The 18157-nt window shown below is 42.8% G+C and overlaps 1 protein-coding gene across 4 annotated transcripts in view; it reads right to left on the minus strand.

Annotated features, from left to right (window-relative positions):
* CIT (citron rho-interacting serine/threonine kinase) overlaps nucleotides 1-18157 on the minus strand; it is a 173750-nt gene that overhangs the window by 49815 nt on the left and 105778 nt on the right. For 3 of the 4 annotated variants that reach the window (XM_006770292.2, XM_015568162.1, XM_006770291.2), the window contains exons 16-22: nucleotides 17222-17362; nucleotides 15287-15412; nucleotides 11596-11691; nucleotides 7616-7732; nucleotides 6540-6649; nucleotides 5318-5492; nucleotides 1786-1983 (exon numbers count right to left, since the gene is read on the minus strand). In XM_006770292.2, the coding sequence (XP_006770355.1) occupies nucleotides 1786-1983; nucleotides 5318-5492; nucleotides 6540-6649; nucleotides 7616-7732; nucleotides 11596-11691; nucleotides 15287-15412; nucleotides 17222-17362 (963 nt within the window). The remainder of the gene's footprint in view (nucleotides 1-1785; nucleotides 1984-5317; nucleotides 5493-6539; nucleotides 6650-7615; nucleotides 7733-11595; nucleotides 11692-15286; nucleotides 15413-17221; nucleotides 17363-18157) is intronic. The other variant, XM_006770293.2, reaches the window with a different exon arrangement.

An 18157-nucleotide genomic window follows, 5' to 3' on the forward strand; every position in this document is an offset into this window, starting at 1 on the left:
GATGTAATCAAAAGGAGGGGAGAGGGAAAACCCACAGCCTCAAAACTGAATGGAAGCAAACTGGCATGGAGCTGGGTTCCTGCGTAAGGGGCTTACAAACAGCTGTCTGACCAAGGCAGTTTTCTGCCAGAACTTTAAGAAGCCCTGTTTTCCATGGCATCTTCATCTGCGAGATTGGTAGAGCCCTAGTTTCTAGATCTAGGAAAGCTGTTTTTCTTTTTTTCTAAGAAGATGCTCTAAGGCAGTGATCTCATCTGACTAAATTAAGTCGTGACTTGCTGCTGTGCTAGGCTCCCAGCAGCCATTAGACACAGCATATTCCAACCAGCAGCAAGCAGGATTTAGAGACTAATTTCCCCACAGATAAACAGCGGTGACACGCGTTCTATTTTATACTCTCCTCCTTCCAAAGGGAAGAAGATGCATGGCCACCGCCCTCCCGCCCAATTCCAACTGAGCAGAAAAATAAATGTCTCCTTCCTCCAATGTAAAAGGATTTGAGGAATTACAGGCCAATCCCCCAGGGAGAAAAGGCTAAAGACACAGCCCTAGGCACACAGTGAGGACTCATCGAGTACGGATTAAATTACTGAGTTCTCTTCCTTTCAGAGCTTGGGTATTCATACAGGGGCAAAATATTAACATATAATGCATTAAATATAATTTTGGTTAGATTTTTAAGTGTCTCCTTTAGCAGCCAAAAGAGCTATCTGGCTGTCTTCCTCCCCATCCACCCAACTCCAGAAAGTGTATAAGCCTTCTTTGCATTCCCTCTTATATATTCATTTCATTCTTACCTCCATTTTTCCCTTTTATAGTCTTATTTACTCTTTGCCTTTCCTTTCTTATTTACCCTGTTTCACTGTTTTGTATCTTTCTAAACTGCTTTCAGTACATTTTGAAACAAGGCAAAGTATAAAGAGATATCATGACTACTTTTTTCCAAACAAATATTGGGGGCATGTGGCATCAACAGTGTTTAATAAGTGTTCTCATAGAGACATGGAAATTCAGATTTTAGTCAGTATCTGAACTTGACATTAAGTCCTGGAAAATCTAGGAATCGCAAGTACCTTCTACATCTGTTACTATGTTACCCCCAGAATCCTAGAAGTCCCTGTGTCCCAGACTGGCCCATAGGACCCTGGCACTGTAAGCTCATGTTCCCAACTGGGTTGAGATAAGGGGCTCTCCAAACCCAACAAAGGGAGAATAACTTCTAAGAATGAAACTAGTTTAAAATATATACCAGATCATACCAGATGCGTACATAAGACATAAAGCAGAATCTACAAATTAAAAAAAAGAATGTAAATAAGGTTAACCAAAACAAATATAGAAATATGGTACTGTTAAGATTATTATTTTTTTAATGATTATTGAAAATCAAAGTAGAAGATCCAAGTAAAAAGACTTTGGCTAAAACTGAAATTCCAAATATAACTGAAATTCAGATGAATACACCTGAAATGAATATAATATTGAATGTCAACTGTAATTGAAAAAAAGAAAAGAAAAAAATAAGGATGATTATTTATTTTTAAAGGGAAGATAAATAAAGGAAGGCCTTTTCCAGATGCTAACGAAAGCTCAGATATTACCAAATGGTCTAACACACTAATTCCAATGCAGGAGAAGCCCATGTAAGCCAATTTAATGCCCACTCAACATCTCAAGAGATCGCTGTTTTCTCTTTCGAAATGTCTAAGAGTGAGCAGACATCTTAGCACCACACTCATCCTCGCTGCGGCCTTCAGCGCTGCAGGGGCCGCTCCCCAGGCCTACCGTGAGCGCCTGGATCTCCTCTTCTGCTTCCGCCGTCGTCTCCTCTAGCTCCGTCTTGGCCTGGCGGAGCTGGCTCTCCAGGGCCGCCCGGGCAGCCTGCAGGGCGGTCAGCTGGGCCTCGCGCTCCTGCAGGGAGAGCTGCAGCTCCGTGAGCTGGCGCTTCAGCTCCAGCTTCTGCTCCTCGTGCTCGAGGCTGACCTGAGACACAGAGAGAAATGCCCAGGTGACCTTAACTATAAAGGAAGCCAGGATGTGACCTGCTGTTCAATGCGTATCTTAAACTTGGTCATGGAATCCAATTCTTCAGCACTCAACTGAGGGGGAAATTTAAATTAAACAGGTCTGACTTCTATGAGTCTTGAAAATCAACAGGAGTCAGAAAATGTGAGAGGATGTACATACAAACCATTCCTTATTTACAAATATTCAAACGCTTGGGAAGGTTTCCAAAGGAAAACCATGCAACAATCTCCTCCAGGGGACATTATAACAAGCGCTCTTACTAGAAAAGCATTTAAAAGCAATGATAGAAGTAACATCATATTAGTAAGAGGAACACCTTCGTAATTAGAATACAAACAGAACAACAGGCTGAATTCCGAGTATTTTAAATATTCTTGCTCAGATTTGTTCCCATTAGGTAACCAGTAACAATGTCACATCATGAATATTCTTCCTTCTATCGGCCCATCTAGCCATCTATCTACTCAACATTTCATTCATTCATATAAGAAAACTACTCAGTAACCTCTGTGTAAAAAGGAAAATGGAGATGAAAGACAGGATCTGCTTTTCAACTTGAGAAGAAAAATGAAAACCAACCATTATCTTGTGTTTGGTCATGTGCAAGGGTCAGGACATGCAGAGGTGTAATGGGAACACAGCGGAGGGCAGAGGTGGTAACTGCATCTGTGTACTGAAGAATACAGGAAGCCAACAAGCAGCTCAGAAAAGAAAGAAAATTCCAAGCAGGGGCAGCAAGGCACCCAGAGGCATGGAGATGAGGAAGACTGTGGCGCATCTATTGACCTAACAAGCGCTGACAAGGCCGAACCGAGAACCAGACTCTGTCGGACATTGATGACTAAGCAAATAACAGACGCTCACTGCCCTCAGAGAGCTCACTCTCCAATGGGACAGCCAAGAGGCACACAGGGTGATGAGTTAAACACAGGAAGCTGTGGGGACCCAAAGGAGACATCAGATCCAGCTCCAGAGGACAGGAGAAGGCTCCCCAGAAAAGATGACACTGGAGTCCCAAAGGCCATACGGGTGAAGAGAAGAAAGGCTTACGAAAGATTTAGCCTAGAGAACCAAGAGAACTCAGTGGTTGCTTCGAGGCGGGGCAGGGAACCAAGGACAGAGGTGAGTCCAAGGTGAATCTGTGTTTCTGGCAGGTGAATTACACGAGGGAAACCACTGGCCAGGACATGAGAGGAAGAGCCAGTCTGAGGAGAAAGATAAGAAATTCAGTCTTCGCCTATTGAACTCGAGCAACAGGGAGACAGCCAAATGGAGAGGTCTAATATCTGCTGGGATGATGCTCAGAAACCGGAGGGAGGGCTCCGGTGGGAAGTCAGGGGCAGCTGAAGCCAAGGCTGTGATCTCTCTGTGAGGTTGAGAATGACGACGATGGTACAACAACGACATGACAGCAGCAAATGTACTCACAGGAGCCAGGCACTGTGTTAACTCCTTTCATCTTCATAACTACTATGACCTCTGTTCTGCATATTAGCAAACTCTGGCATTGAGATCAAGTAACTGGACAAATGTCACACAGCTAAACAAGGGCAGGGCTGGTTGGAACCCAGGAAGTGTAGCTCCGCTACTTACTGGTGGCCTTAATAAAGGGCCAGCACTCCGCTAGCAGGCCTGGAAACTCCCCTGCCACTTGGGAAAACCATGAGACGCAGCTGACAGCGGAGGAGCGGAGGTGGGTGAGCAGGATGCTGAACACGGACAGGAGAACCCAGGAGCCCTGCACAGTCAGGACTCCACACACTTTGCTAGCGAAGAGCTAACGCTGCACACACTGGGCAGGCGCAGGCCCTTCAAGGTGAATCAAGACGAGGCTGAGGCCTCTGACCCCATCTCAATAGCAGCAGGCAGCAGGGAGGTTGGACCTGCCCTGTTATATTTAAAGTTCCAGAACTCCCAGAGAGCATACAGCTCCAAGCCTCTCAGCAGCATTCTAAATTTCTACCACCATCCTTGGGGGACTAGCTGTATTAATTTAAGAACAAAGCAACACACTTCCCAGAGGCATTTTAATTGCCCAGATGAGCTATACAGCCTCAGGGCAGAAGAGGTAAGAGAGACATTTGTGGAAAAGAAAGGCAGGCCATCCAGCCAATGTTCCCAAGCTCAAAGAAGTCTCTCTGAGTTATTTAGGGGGGAGTGGTGTTAAACTGACTGAGGAGTAAAAATATCACCTGCATGATAAAAGTTAAACCATCACCTAACGCTTTCAGATGACCTAGAAAGATGGTTCTCAAACTCCACAAACAAGAATTTCCTAGGGCAGCTGTTAAAAATGCAAACCTCTGCTCTGTACCCTCTCCAACCCCAATTCCATTCCAACATGTTGAGGGAGGAAGCGGGCCAGGAATCTGCATTTTGACATACCAGGTGGTCCTACTGGAGGGTCCACACCTTGACAACTCCTGTCCTTTGGAGTGCTGGCCTCATTTCAACACTCCAGTGTAAACTAAGACGTGCCTAAGCATGGGTATTCCCCAAGGTTTAGTCCGAAGGCCTCTGCCAGCTTAGCAGGCTTTTCCTTGAGAGTCACCATCTGCTCTTTGGAGAATTCCATCACCAATATTTGAGCAGTGTCTCCACTCCCAGCCCAATGTCCCTCTTCCAACACCCACTCTGCTGAACGGCAGGCCTGCCTCTGCAGGTGCCAGGTTACCCTGCCCACTAGGCTGACAGGCACACAGCGGGCATTTAATAAACACAGCATGGGTGAGGACCCGAACGTAACCTCATCACTTCAATCAACCTCAACATGTTTACAACCGAGTATGTTGTATGTTCCTCCTCAAGACCAGGCTGTCCTCCCAGCTTCCTTATGCCTCTGAAGAGAACCACCTTCCATCCAACAAACCTGCCGTGTGGTTGAATCCGCCCCTGTCGTTAAGCCAGGCTAGAGAGCCAATGCTGTGCTAACTCTGTGCATGAGCTGGGTCATGTGACCCTTGCTAAGTCTGGATAAGGAGGAATCACTCTGCCTCCATCTGAAGATGCACCAATTACATAAGCCCCATGTGACCCTGGAAGGGAGATCACTTTTCATGGCTGCTTTACAGATGAAGAAACTGATGCGCAGAGAGAAGGTAGCCTGCCCACGGTTGGAAAACGCAGCAGAAGTGGAGGTGAAACTCTAACCAAGACCCTGTGCCCAGCCTGTGCCCCTTTCCAGGCACAATGCCTCTCCCGTGAGCACAGACTTTTATGCCTGATCCCTGGCTGGTTTGGGGCCCGAGTCCTCCAACAAATCCTCTGGGGCGATCACCCTCACTCTCACCTCCCTCAACCGTGTCTCCAGCTCCAGCAGACGATTCTTATCACTGTGGTCTTGGTGGCTGATTTTTTCCAGCTGTTCCTCCAGCTTCCGGTTCTGGGCCTCCAATTTCCCAGCCTGCGTCTCCAGGTAAAACTTCTGCTGCCTGAGTTCTGAAATCATCTCTTCCTGGGCCTTCCTGGTGGGGTGGTAAGAGGAACCAACAAAAGCAGTCTCGTCAGAGGTGAGCACGTCCTTTCGGAAGGACAGACAGAAACAGAGTGAGTGATGTGTCTTCTACAGTAAGTGGGCACGGTCATTCCCAGGTTAGCTAGGACCTGGCCTGGCCTCAGGGTCATTCCCAGGTTAGCTTTAGCTCTGTTCTGACCTGGCCGCGAGAGCATGATCTGAGCATGGGGATGAGTCCCCTACTTTGGGGATTAAGTGTGGTCAAGGGGAGTGCAAGATATAATAACCTTTCACTCTTTGGTAGACTTTTTTTTTTTTTTTTGAGTCTGTATAGGAGGGCAGAAAGGGGGCCACTGAGAGTCTAAGAGAACCCTAACCACGCTTTCAGGTGGACTCAGGGGAGGAGAGAGGGCTAAGGAGAAAGAATGCCGTTCCTTCTACTGCTCCGTGAACCATGCTCACCTCTCCCCAGGCTGCTCGAAGCATCAGAAACCAGAATCACTCAAAGACCAAAGAGCAGTCTACCAAGCTGGTTTAAACTAAGATGGGAATGTTTTAGAAGCGCTCTGAAGAGATATTTAAAGAAAAAAAAAAACCACTCTGGAGATTGTAATTTAAAGATCAAAGTACTCCTGGAACAATGAAGAGTCCTTGCTAAACCCCAACCTCCTCCCCCAGGTCTAACTTAATAACAGCAAAATAGATGGCCCAATTGGGCACCACAGATCACCTCTGGCTAATCACGGCAGGCAAGTCTGGGAACAAGGTCTGCAGCTTTCCAAAAGCAAACTATAAACAGCCTCATTAGAGACAGCAAAACACTCTATAATCTAACGGCAATTTGAAGCACTTAAGAAAAACCCAGCTCAAAAGAGAGACTCTTAGAATGAGCCCACTTAAGAGAGGGCAAGATTACATAAGTATGGGATGAGGGGCTGGGCCAAACTACAGAGATAATTAAATCTGCTCCAGCTCCATCAGAGAGGGGAACGGAGTTTATGCCCAGGAGAGAAGATCAAAGTGTAATCACACAGGCAGCTAGAATCTGAATACTTACATGTTCCTCTGGGTAAAAAGACTGCTGTTTGCAGCAAGTTTATTGGCTTCCGACAGCTCCACAATCCTCTGTTCCAGGGATCTGATCTTGGAATCCATAGCATTGATCATCTGAAACACAGGGGACCTCTGAAACCTCACCCACAGGCCGCTCTCCCAGCACAAGAGTAATGTGAGCCATGTGCCAGGGTAAGGGTCTCATCTGAAATGCAGGCCGTCTGACCAGAGGCAACAGGCACTCAACTAGTCTGTACCATGAGAGTCACAGATCTTATTGCTCAAACGATGGCACTCAGTTGTTTTACCTAAACAGCGACTGCATGTCCCACACTAGCTAAATGGCTTGCATTAGAAACAGGCAGGAGGCCCCATTCAGGAACCTGACATTCTGCAAGTAAGCAGGCCTCTTTCAATCCCATGGCACCTGAGCCTGCAGGAGCCTCTAACTTGAACCTACAAGTCCATACTTCTCACCACCCATGGAGTTGTCCTTTCCTAAGTGATCCCTTATCACCCAGCCACTGCTGTCCGACACCCTTGAAGGTTTCCCCAACTTAAGGAATCATAAACCAGCAGAGGTCATGGTTAAAAATCCACCTCCCAGGACCCGCCTTTAGAGAGTCTGAGGTGCGAAGGCCAACTACAGAAGTCGTTAGGACAGTAGGAGCTGAGGTAACATGCACTGCCCGTGAGCCCATGAGCAGCAACTTTCTGAAATGCCTGCTTATATGGATTAGAAAGGAGAGATGGACAAGTGAAAGAGCGGACGCATGAGGGAGACCAAGGGCCATTGGATGTTCTGTCAGGGGGCATGTTTTGAAGGACAATGTTCTAGCTGATGACAGATTAGCTCTTAGAGAAGAGTGAAAAGGCGAAATTGGCCATCCTGAGCTGCCACCTCCACTGCTTTTAGGAGAGGAAAGTTACCGAGAGAACCACCTGTTTGCAATAAATTCCACCAGGTAAAGCAGAAAGAATAATTCATCAGCTGCAATGGAGTCATCTCCAGGTGTGTGGTTCCTGGCATGGTTCACAAACCCTCCTTTGAACACTGGCTTTGCGATTTCTTATACCTACCGCCTTCTGCTCGCTGAGAATCTTGCCTTTCTCATGGGCCTCCTCCTCGTGTCTCTGCATCATATTCTCCAGGCTCTCCTTATCGGCCAGGTCTTTCTTTATCTGATTGTCCAACACCTATGAGAAACAGAAACGAAGGAAGTTAGTTTCCTGAGCAGCAACACTGAGCAGGGAAGGCTAAACAAGGGCACTTGAGAAAAATGGGAAAAGGAGGTAAGAGGGGAAAAGGAGTTGGAGAGGACAAGCCCTCCAAATTCTGGGGCAAAGAGAGGGTTTGGGAGTCAGTTTCTTAGCTGAAATGAGGTTAAAAAGTCTTAGCATTGAATGGCAAGTAACCCATTGACTTGAACTAAGAACTTATTTTGAAATCAGTAGCCAAAAAGACCAAAGAGGTATATCCTAAATGGAGGTGAACTCCAAAATGAAAGAGAAAATAAGATCTCTCTACAGATCTTATCATTTGAAGATGTTACCTGAGGACAACTTTATCGTGGCCAATGCACCAGTAGTTTTCAGAATAATGCTTGCTCTTAATTTGCACAAAATGAATCTAGATATCTCTGGGCTCCTACATGAAGAGACAGAAGGCTGGAGACCGAGGAAGTCTGTGCGACCAAGGCTGATGGTCAGACAGCCGGGCAAGAGGCTTTGCCCACCAGTAACGCAGGTGGAGAGTCAACAAAGAAGAGAGAAAAAACGAATGTCTCCTTCCTCTGATCCAGCTGCACAAACAGTCACTGGAAAGAGAAACCTTTCCCAGGGGAGAGAAACCGTGTGTTCTCAGTGCCGAGAATGCCACTCTGAGCACCCACTGTTCCCGAGAGGAAAAATCAAACAGTAATGGTGTCACCATCCGCCAGCTTGATCTAATGTTCCGCACGCCCTACTGGTTGCCAAAACAACAAGAGAAAAAGGAAGACAACATCATAACTTGTCCAAGCCTTTGACCACAACCCTGTGTTCCTCATCTGAGAGAATCCACTCTGCTTTTCTGAATGACACCAACTGCATCCGATGCTGGAAAGAAAGCGGAAAGAATTGGGGTCACAGATGGGATTGAAATCTGCCTTTCCCACAATGCCTATTGTGAGGGGACCTTCATAGAGCATGGGGACATCGTCCCTGAAAAGAACCAGTCAGCAGGGAGGGGCCCACATGATAAAGAAAGGAAAGAAAGATTTCAAAGAGGGCTTTAAACTAGAACCGACTGATGGAAAAAAATAGAATGCGAGCTGGTGGAGAAGAACAAAAGGTGGAGAACAGGTCATGGGAAAAGGGAAGAGCTCAATAGGATAAGTGGCCCATTCTCTTGGATGTCAGGGCATGATTCTAAAATTATGAACAAGAAAAGGACAGAATCTAGGGTATGATCATAATTATAACTAAAATGGCCTTACAGAGACGGGATCAGGAAATACAAAGCAGAATAGGCTAAAAAGAACAGTTTCATAAAGATTCCAGGAGGGAAGACAGAAGAAAACGGATCTTACCCTAACATTCCCTAAACAAAGTTCTCACCATCTAGAAGGCAGCAGAGACTACATAATATCTAGACTAGGTATGCTCTTTTTTTACAAGGTGCTAAAGCAGTAAAGCACATTTTCGGAGTGCCTCTGCTCAAAAAAGACCCCACTATTGTCAGTGATGGAACCCAGTAAGAGGTCAGGGTGAGCCGGAAGGAACCAGTCTCGGTCAAGACAGAACATGGCTTTTTGACAGGAAAGTCAATGTAATCACACAAATCTCAGAATGAATTTTATGAAGGGTTATTTCCATCATGCAAAGGTGCCAATGGACTCCTGCATACATAAAAGTCTGGATCCCAGAATTCAAACTAAAATGATGGGTATATAAAGTGTAAAATACACTAAAGAAGGAGGTCACATTAAAACACTTTGAGGTCACTTCTGGGTTGTTTGCCTATATTTCTTTTAATAAAAAATAACCAAAAGTAACACCAAGGGTAAAAGAAAGAAGGCGTCAAGCTAGTGACGGTGATAATACTGTGTGAGCACATGCATGTTGGATTCTCCAAAAAAGAACCAGTCACCTCTTTGAGAATACCAACCAAGTCAGTAACAGCATCACCACAAAAATTAAAAGCCTTCTTCACTGTCTGATTTGGAAAGGGAAGAAACAATATTTGAGATATAATGACCAATGTCTGATTCTCTAGAACATAAGAATTGAAGGCTAGGTCCAAAAAGCATTGAAAAATTGTGATGCCATTTTAAAAGGAAATAGATAGGCTGGCATCCATTTCTGATCACCGAGTTTATTAATAATAATTGAATTAAAATAATAATTTCAATAATTAAAATAATAACTGAATGTATCATTTTATATGGTGGGTAAGATTATTTAGGCTACTTTTTCTACAGAGAATGACTTAAAATTGCTAAATGAGATATAGAAAACATTTTCCCAAAAGTGAAAGCAGAAACCCAGAAAGGTAAACACGGCGCAAAGCACCTTTTAACTTGAGGCATTTTTAAACCAAACCAGACTTTCGTTTTTAATAGTCTCAAAGGTTAAGAAGGCAGACAAGTCAAAACCCATGGCCACCCACAAGGTGAGCACACGTTCTCATTCAAGGTCTTGTAGGATAATTAATAATTTCCTAAAGAAAACGAGCAGCTCACCACGCACACAGGAGACAGGCATTGTGAAAAAGAACCAAGAGAAACAACAAAGCAGAAGAAGACCTTCAGATACTTCAGATATTGGAATTATCAGACACAGATCATAAAACAAATATACTTAATCATTTAAAAAATAAAAGACAAGCTTAGAAATGAATGCATGAAATAGGAAAATTATTGTCTTAAAACATCTAGGAAGCTTGGGAAAGAACTAAATAGAATGTCTAGAAACAAACAAACACAAAATACAGTAACTGAAATTTTCAACTCCATGGGTAGGTTTAATAGCCGATTATACAGGTAAGAACTAATAAAATGGAAAATCTGTCAGACCCTGCCCAGAATGTAGCACTAACAGATAAAGAAATGGAAACTAGAAACAAAGGGTAGACTGTTGGTTATTTAACACATGCCTAATCAAATTCTCAAAGGAAAAGGAAAAAGAGAAGGGGAAGAGACAATATTTGAGATATAGTGATAGACAATTTTCTGGAAATATTAAAAATACCAATACATTCAAAGCTCGGTATATTTCAAGCAGGATACATAAAAATAAATCTGCACCTAGACACACTGCAGTAAAACTTCAGAAAATTAAAGACAAAGCAACATTTTTATAGAGTCAAAAGGGGAAAACAATAAATTACTTTCAAAGATAGCAAGTTAGATTGACAGCTGACTTCTCAGTAACAGTCATAAAACCCAAAAGTCAATGGAATGATAATTGCCAACCTAGAATTATACCCAAGCGAAATATCTTTCCAGAATGAGACTGATATAAAGACATTTTGAGACAAACAGAACAGAGAGCTTGTCACCACCAGAACTTCGCCAAAGAATATCAAGGATACACTTTAGCTTTATTGAAGGGATCACTTCATAAATTATGTCTAACCACCATGCTTACACCTGAAACTAATATAATATTGAATGTTAACTGTAATTGAAAAATTAAAAAACTTGTTTGTGAGGATATGCTTTAAACAAACAAACCAAAAAAGTTTCTCAGGTCTGAGATGCAGCAAGGCAATAAAAACAAAGAACGTGGTCAATCCATCTAAATCAAAACTATCACAGACTGAATGAAAGTGGGTCAAAAATATTTAAAAAATAAAATTGAGAAACAAAATGACCAAACTTTTAAAATAAATTTTTGAAGCTCTAATATCCATGCCCCTACATGGGTAATACAACAAAGCCTTCCACAGTGGCCTGAAGAGAGTGTTTATCCCAGACAGTCCTTTGGTCAAGCAAGAACTGGCCCGAAGTGCCCAGGAAGGGAGAGGAGTGACGTGGTGCCCTAGGCTGAAGGCAGGGAAGATCAGAAAGGGTCTTTACTTTAATTTTTTCCTCATAGTGCTGCTCTTTCTGCTTCAGGTGGACCTCCAGGTGCTGGGCTGAGAGCTGGGCCTCCCGATGCTTCTCCTCGAGCTCCTGGACACAAAAGAACAGACAGTCAGGTGTGCAAAGGGCGGCCATAGCCAGTGTGTTAGACATTCACAGGAAACATGACTTTGGCACAGGCAGCACAGGCAACAGGCATCTGTTCCTTCATCACTAGCCCTAAGGCTCTTGGGAAGGAAATCACCACCAAGCCTTGGCCTGGGCTTCCCAAGTCCAAGTATACACACAGATACACACACAGCTGGTGGGCAGAATCAGAAATCTGCCAGTGTGGCAGGTCAAACAAAGGCAGCTCTTCATATCTGCACAGAGGAATAAGAGGAACAAGGCAACACTTGAACGTTTAGCACAGCGCAAAGCCCTGACCACTATCTTGAGCTTCAGGCCATTTTCACTGCTATGACAGCCTTAAATGAGAAAGTAATTTTAATTTATTTTAAATTTAAAGTTAATTTATTATGATAAAAAAGTATTTTGTATTTTTTCTCATTAACAAAGGGATTGCTCAAGAACCCTCGCTGAGAAGGAAAACTCATGTTACACTTCAAACACTTTTGAGTTTTGAATGATTATTTCAACTGACTGGTATGCAGAATATGAGAATGGAGACATTCATATGATCTAATGTGTATATCAGCAATTTTCAACCTTTTCCATCTCATGACACACATACAGTACTTACTAAAATGCTATGGCACATCAAAAAATATATTTTTTGCCAATCTGACAAAAAAATAGGTGTAATTTTGATTCATTCATATCAGACAGCTATTATTGTGTTGGCTGTTGTCACTTTTTTATTTGACAATCTAAGAGAAAAGAGGTCAGGTATTGCATGTTTTAAAAATTCTTGCAGCACACCAGTTGAAAATCGCTGGTTTGTGTGATACAAGCTAATGGTAACAAAGCAGAACATAAAACATACTGATAATAATGACATAAATATGTACACATATATGTTATAGATAGAAGAGAATTTGGAGTAATATAAATAGCTCAAATTTAATGTTCTCTGCATTCTTTTATTAAGTATTCTGCTTTTAAACAAACTTGTAATTCATTTGAAAATTATACCAATTCATTTGCCAATGTATCATAAACTGATATGTGAAAGGCAGCATTCAATTCACTGAAACATTCTCTAAATGCAGATATCACATCCGCATCTACATTAAGTCTTATGAATCTAGGCCCATTAGTTCATTACTATCATAAAAAGTTATTACTCCAAAACTAGGATAACAAAAACAAACAAAAAGTTATTAGTTATTACTCCAAGTTTTCATCTCTTGATACTATTATGACATTTTTTTTGAAGTGGAAAGTAATTACGAGAATTTTGAAGAATGAAGAAATTATACAGGGTATGTTCAAAAAATGGGGAAAAATACCTCCAAATTCACATGCACATAAAATGTTACTGATCAAGCTTTTGAAATTCTAAAGTCTGCAAGCATTGGCTTTGCTTTGGGGGCCAGTGAAGTGTTCAATTTTAAGACCAGGTACACAGAATCTGTTGTACTCTAGCAGATATGATCTTGAAAAATTGAATATAAACAAAATTTTAATTAATAAAAACATAATTTAAGGGCTTGCTGAGTATTAAAGGATCCTTTGCAATGACTTCTTTTATTAAAGCAAAAGACTTTGCTATATAATGAGATCCCCAATGATCTGTGTTGAAAGTTCCTACCAGATAGCAAATATTTTAAAGCAGATGACATTTTGGGATCTGCTGCAAGCTTCATCATTATATAACAGTATTAAAGACCACCTCTGCCCATGTCCTAGATACTTCGCAGCCTAAGCACAGGGTTCTTGAGCAAAAGGCACCTTCCGATAAATGAAGTCACAGCCACAGAGGAACTTGTGCAGCTGGCAACATACATTCAAACAAAGAAATATGCTTACTTTATCTTTGTTATAAATAACTTGATAATCTTCTTTTGTTAGTTTCAGTCCTCATAAGATAGCACAGGAATGGAAATCTGAATCTAAAACAGGTCAAGAACTCAGATACCTGAGACTGGCAACTTTAAGACCAAATTTCTGGTCTATATATGAATGGGAGTTTACGATATATAATCAAAGAATGTGGAGCTCTATTCTCCTCCATAGTAATTGCAAATGACCTTTGGAAAAGCAGATATGCTAAAATTTGACTTCTTGGCAGTTTGGCATTTTTTGTTGTTGTTGTCATTTTTTAAACATTATCTTTTCTATATGTATTGGATCAAACTCTTCAGTCCTGTTACATAAACACTGTTGTTCGCTGCTATATTTCCAGCTCCTAGAACAGTGCCTGGCACATAGTAGAAGCTCATTAAATATTTGTTGAATGAATGAATGAACACATCACCAGTAAACAGAGAAACACTTTGCAACCGCAAGAGACTTAACCACTTCATTTGCACAAAGCAAGGGATAGTGGTGGTGGGATCTCGGTGGGGCATAATTTTACTCACAATAAAATTCACACACTTGACAATTGCCAAGAGAAACTTTGATGACGGAAAGAGAACGGAAAGGGTAGAACAACAGTCACATTTGCCTTTGCGTACAGACGTATATATGAAGACTGTGTGCCCACACAAAACAATCGAACCAATTTCTCTTTCACCTGTTTGCTCAAGAGCATCCATACGCTCGTGAATATATACAAACATAGAAATGTAAAGTTTTAAAGGGTGTTTCTTTAAACAATATTAAGTACAGGCCTATAAGTTGGCTATTCTTGAGTTCATATATGAGTCATTTCCCAGAAGTGATGCAGAGAGAGAGAGAAAGAGAGAAGGGACCTGCTCACCACCTCGCCTCCTTGTGGCAGAGAGAAACAGCCGACTACTCCAGAGTCGCTTCTGGGGCGGGGGAGGAAGGAGCTATGAACAGACTCCAAGTCATCACTAAGTGGCATCAAATTCCTGGCTTTGGGACTGAGATCCAAGGGGAGTCCTTCAAAGGTTCACCTGCGTTCCACCCTGGCAGGCAAAACTTTAACCCATCTGCAAATACCGCCCAAAGCCTTCCTGATTGAAGTTAAATTGGTCACCAGAACTGAAAACAGTCATGATTACAAAGCTAAAAAAAAGACCTGCTACATCTAAGGAAATTGAAAAATAATAATAAGAACCAACTGTGGCAGAGAGAGTGAGTGGGTGAACATTGCTATGACAAATACTACTCTTGAGAAAAACAATTCCGCGTGACTAATTTCTTCTCCAAAAACAAGAATCTGGGCTTTGGTCTTAAAGGTCTAAAGCCCTACAGTTTTTTAAATTGGCAGTGCAAGTTAACGGCCATACAAAACCCTGCTCATAGGAAGGAAATGCTCCTGGAGAAATCTATGGGAAATAACAGAGTATGCAAATCCATAATTTAAAATGCCAGGCAGTAGCAAACAGAGCAAAAATAAAAAATGTTTACGGATCTGTTACCAGTGCTGAAATGTCCAACATTTGATTATTCATACTGTTCTCTGATGTGGTATTCGCTGAAATCACTTCTCTTAATTCACCTACTTGGTGATACCTCCCCTCTGATGGTACTTAATGCTTCTTTTTACCCCCTTCCCTCTGCAACCTCTAACCTGTTATCTTTTAACTTTTCAGCTTTGGTTCCCGCTCACCAGAATTTTATCAGCCATCTGCTGGATCTGTTGGGATTTTGTCTGGATGTCATCCTTCAGTCTGTTTTCTCTACGCTCCATGGTCTCTAGCCTCTTTACCTTGTTCTCCAGAGAATGGCGACGTTCCTGTAGATCGTGAATCAGAGAGTTTTAATGGGGTAACCGCTACGGGCATAAGGCCTGCACTTGAGGCGGGAAGAGAAGTCTCAGGCACCCGCACCAACAGCGAAGAAAATAAAGACTCTAGAATTCAAGTACTTGGTTGTGAAGGTTACAGGAGTGCATTCATTCATTCAAATATTTACCAAGCACCTACTATTTGCAGAAGTACCACACTAGGCATCACAGAAAATACAGAGAGGAAGCTGACATAACTCCTGCCCTTGCAAAAGGTAAGACAAACACAGGTAAACATAATATAGGTTAAGAAGGGACGAGCCATAAAGCAAACAGGTACAGAGTGCTATGGAAGGTTGGAGGCAGGAAAGGGGACTTTTTACCCAACAGGTGAGGGGAAAAGTCACAGAGACATGAGTTCTGGAACGGTCTGGGATAGGGGGAGGGCAGAAGAGGAGGACGGAAGACCTCTCAGACAAAGGCAGGCATATTAGCAGAAACACGGAGGTGGTCAAGAGCCAGGTTAGGCCCCAGCTGGAGCCTGGAGCAGCTACATCTTCAGATGTGTGATGGGGAAGAGCAGGAGAAAAGGTAAAACTCAAAAAAGTGGGTCAAATAGTTGCAAGTGTCATGTACCAGGCTCAGGGCTGCGACTAAGATATATAGAAGTCCTGAAAGGTTTGGGATGGGGTAGGGGTTGTTGATGAGTCTTCTTCTGAGTCCATGAGTCTTACTATATGAGCTAGCTGGGAGGAAGGAAAGACCGGAAGCAGAAGGCAAAAAAAATCACTACTGCCCAGCAAAGAGGAAGAGGACCTGGTCTATGAGGAGGCCGACAGAAATGGCAAGCAGGGGATGAACGGAGGAGACAGGGTGGCTGTATTTATAGGACTGAGTAGCTCACTGAATGGCAGGGCCCACAGGTCCACGGAAAAGCAGATACGATGTCAAGGTTTCAAGCCTGGGGTGACTAGATGAATGATGGTGACCCTGACCACCATGAGGAAATTAAGAAGGGAACTCAGTTCGTGGGGGAAGACCCTGAGACCATTTTAGATTTGATGCACTATTCAGATACCCAGTCGAGAGGTGAGGGGAGCACTGGAAAACACTGACTGGAAATGGGTGAGGATGGCCCCAAAGAGACATGAGCAAGCAGGGTCACAAATCAACTGGCACATCACTCTGTAGAGCAATCACCACGGAGCTAGGGGAGATAGGAGAAAGGGAAAGTGTCACTTTTTATTCTATGTTCAGTATGTTTCAGGTTTTCGACAATGAGAAGACGTTCGTATGTTCGCTATGTTATTATATAAACGATTTCAACAACAACAACAACAAAGAATCTGAGGGCGAGAAGACACCCAGACATTCAGACCTGGGAAGTCATCGACACGGTAACAGCTGACGCCTTGGAAATCCATGTTATTATTACTGTGGGGAAAGGCAAGGAAAAACAAGGGCACAGAGAGAAGAAAGAAAAACTCAGGGATGGCGTTCGTCTGCCTATACAAACACACACAAATCCTCCCGGATGAGTGAGCAGGTCAGAGGAAAACAGAAAGGAAAAGCTTTCATCAAAACATCTTTCTACTTGAAGCTGCTGTGACAAATTTCTTCCCCTTTGGGAAAACATTTCCAAGCCTCTCAAGTTTCAAAAATATTTGCAGAAGGGAAAACAGTTTGGTCAGACGTAAGCAAGAGGTGGCTTTGCAGTTCCTCTCCCTTGGCACAGCCAAAGGCTGGTCACTGTCACTCCCACGTGGCCACGCCAGGGGCCAGGGTCAGCTCACCAGGGACTGGCAGTCCCCTGCTCACCTCGGCTTCCACCAGCTTCTTTTTTATGCCTTCGGAAGAATCCTCGCGGTTCTGCAGCTTCTCCAGCTCGCGCTCGGCTCGCTCCTTCGCCTGGCGGATGTTCTGCAGCAGCTCGGTGGCCTCGGTGCTGGCTTTTACAGCCTACCAGGAAAGAGGGAACAGGAGATGGATGGCCACGTTTATTCCATTTTCTAAACGGGGAAAATCAGGGACTCTAGGAGAATGTCCATTTTAAAAACATATACATTCATTTTATTATGAAGTTTGTCTAATTCTAAGATGCACATACATATTCTTTTAACATCGCTGAATTTGGAATACATCCTACACTGAAAATTGACGGCATTTTTTCCATCTCGGGGTATGTGAGATAATGGTGCATCTGATGCGAGATAATGATGTATTTGGTAATCATTATCATCTTAGATTCAATGCAATGTAGTCAATGCAAACACAAAAGTCTAGAAGGATTTATCTAACCAGGTAATAATGTATTTACCTCGAAGCATTAATTTTCTCATTTAATTATCTCACTTTCTAATTTTCCTATAGAGAAGTTGTACCACATTTACAAGCAAACAAGATAAAAACAATAATTTCAACTATTTTTCAAAGGGCACAACAGCCATAGCGTTCATGGTAATTCGCCAATCCATGTATTATTGTTTTTTTAAATAACACATTTTGAAGTTAATTTTTATGTGGGTCTTCATTATACTTCTGCTCTTATAGCATCATTGTAAAGATCTGAGTTTAAGAGACCAACAACCTCACACTTAGTTGCTTTTTAAAAAAATATATTTTATTCATTTTTTACAGAGAGGAAGAGAGAAAGAAAGGAATAAAAAAGGAATAAAGAGCTAAAAACATCAATGAGAGAGAAACATCAATTCAGCTGCTTCCTGCACACTCCCTACTGGGGATGTGCCCGCAACC

The sequence above is a fragment of the Myotis davidii genome, unplaced genomic scaffold (assembly GCF_000327345.1).
Source record: "Myotis davidii unplaced genomic scaffold, ASM32734v1 scaffold803, whole genome shotgun sequence".
Classification (NCBI taxonomy): Eukaryota; Metazoa; Chordata; class Mammalia; order Chiroptera; family Vespertilionidae; genus Myotis; species Myotis davidii.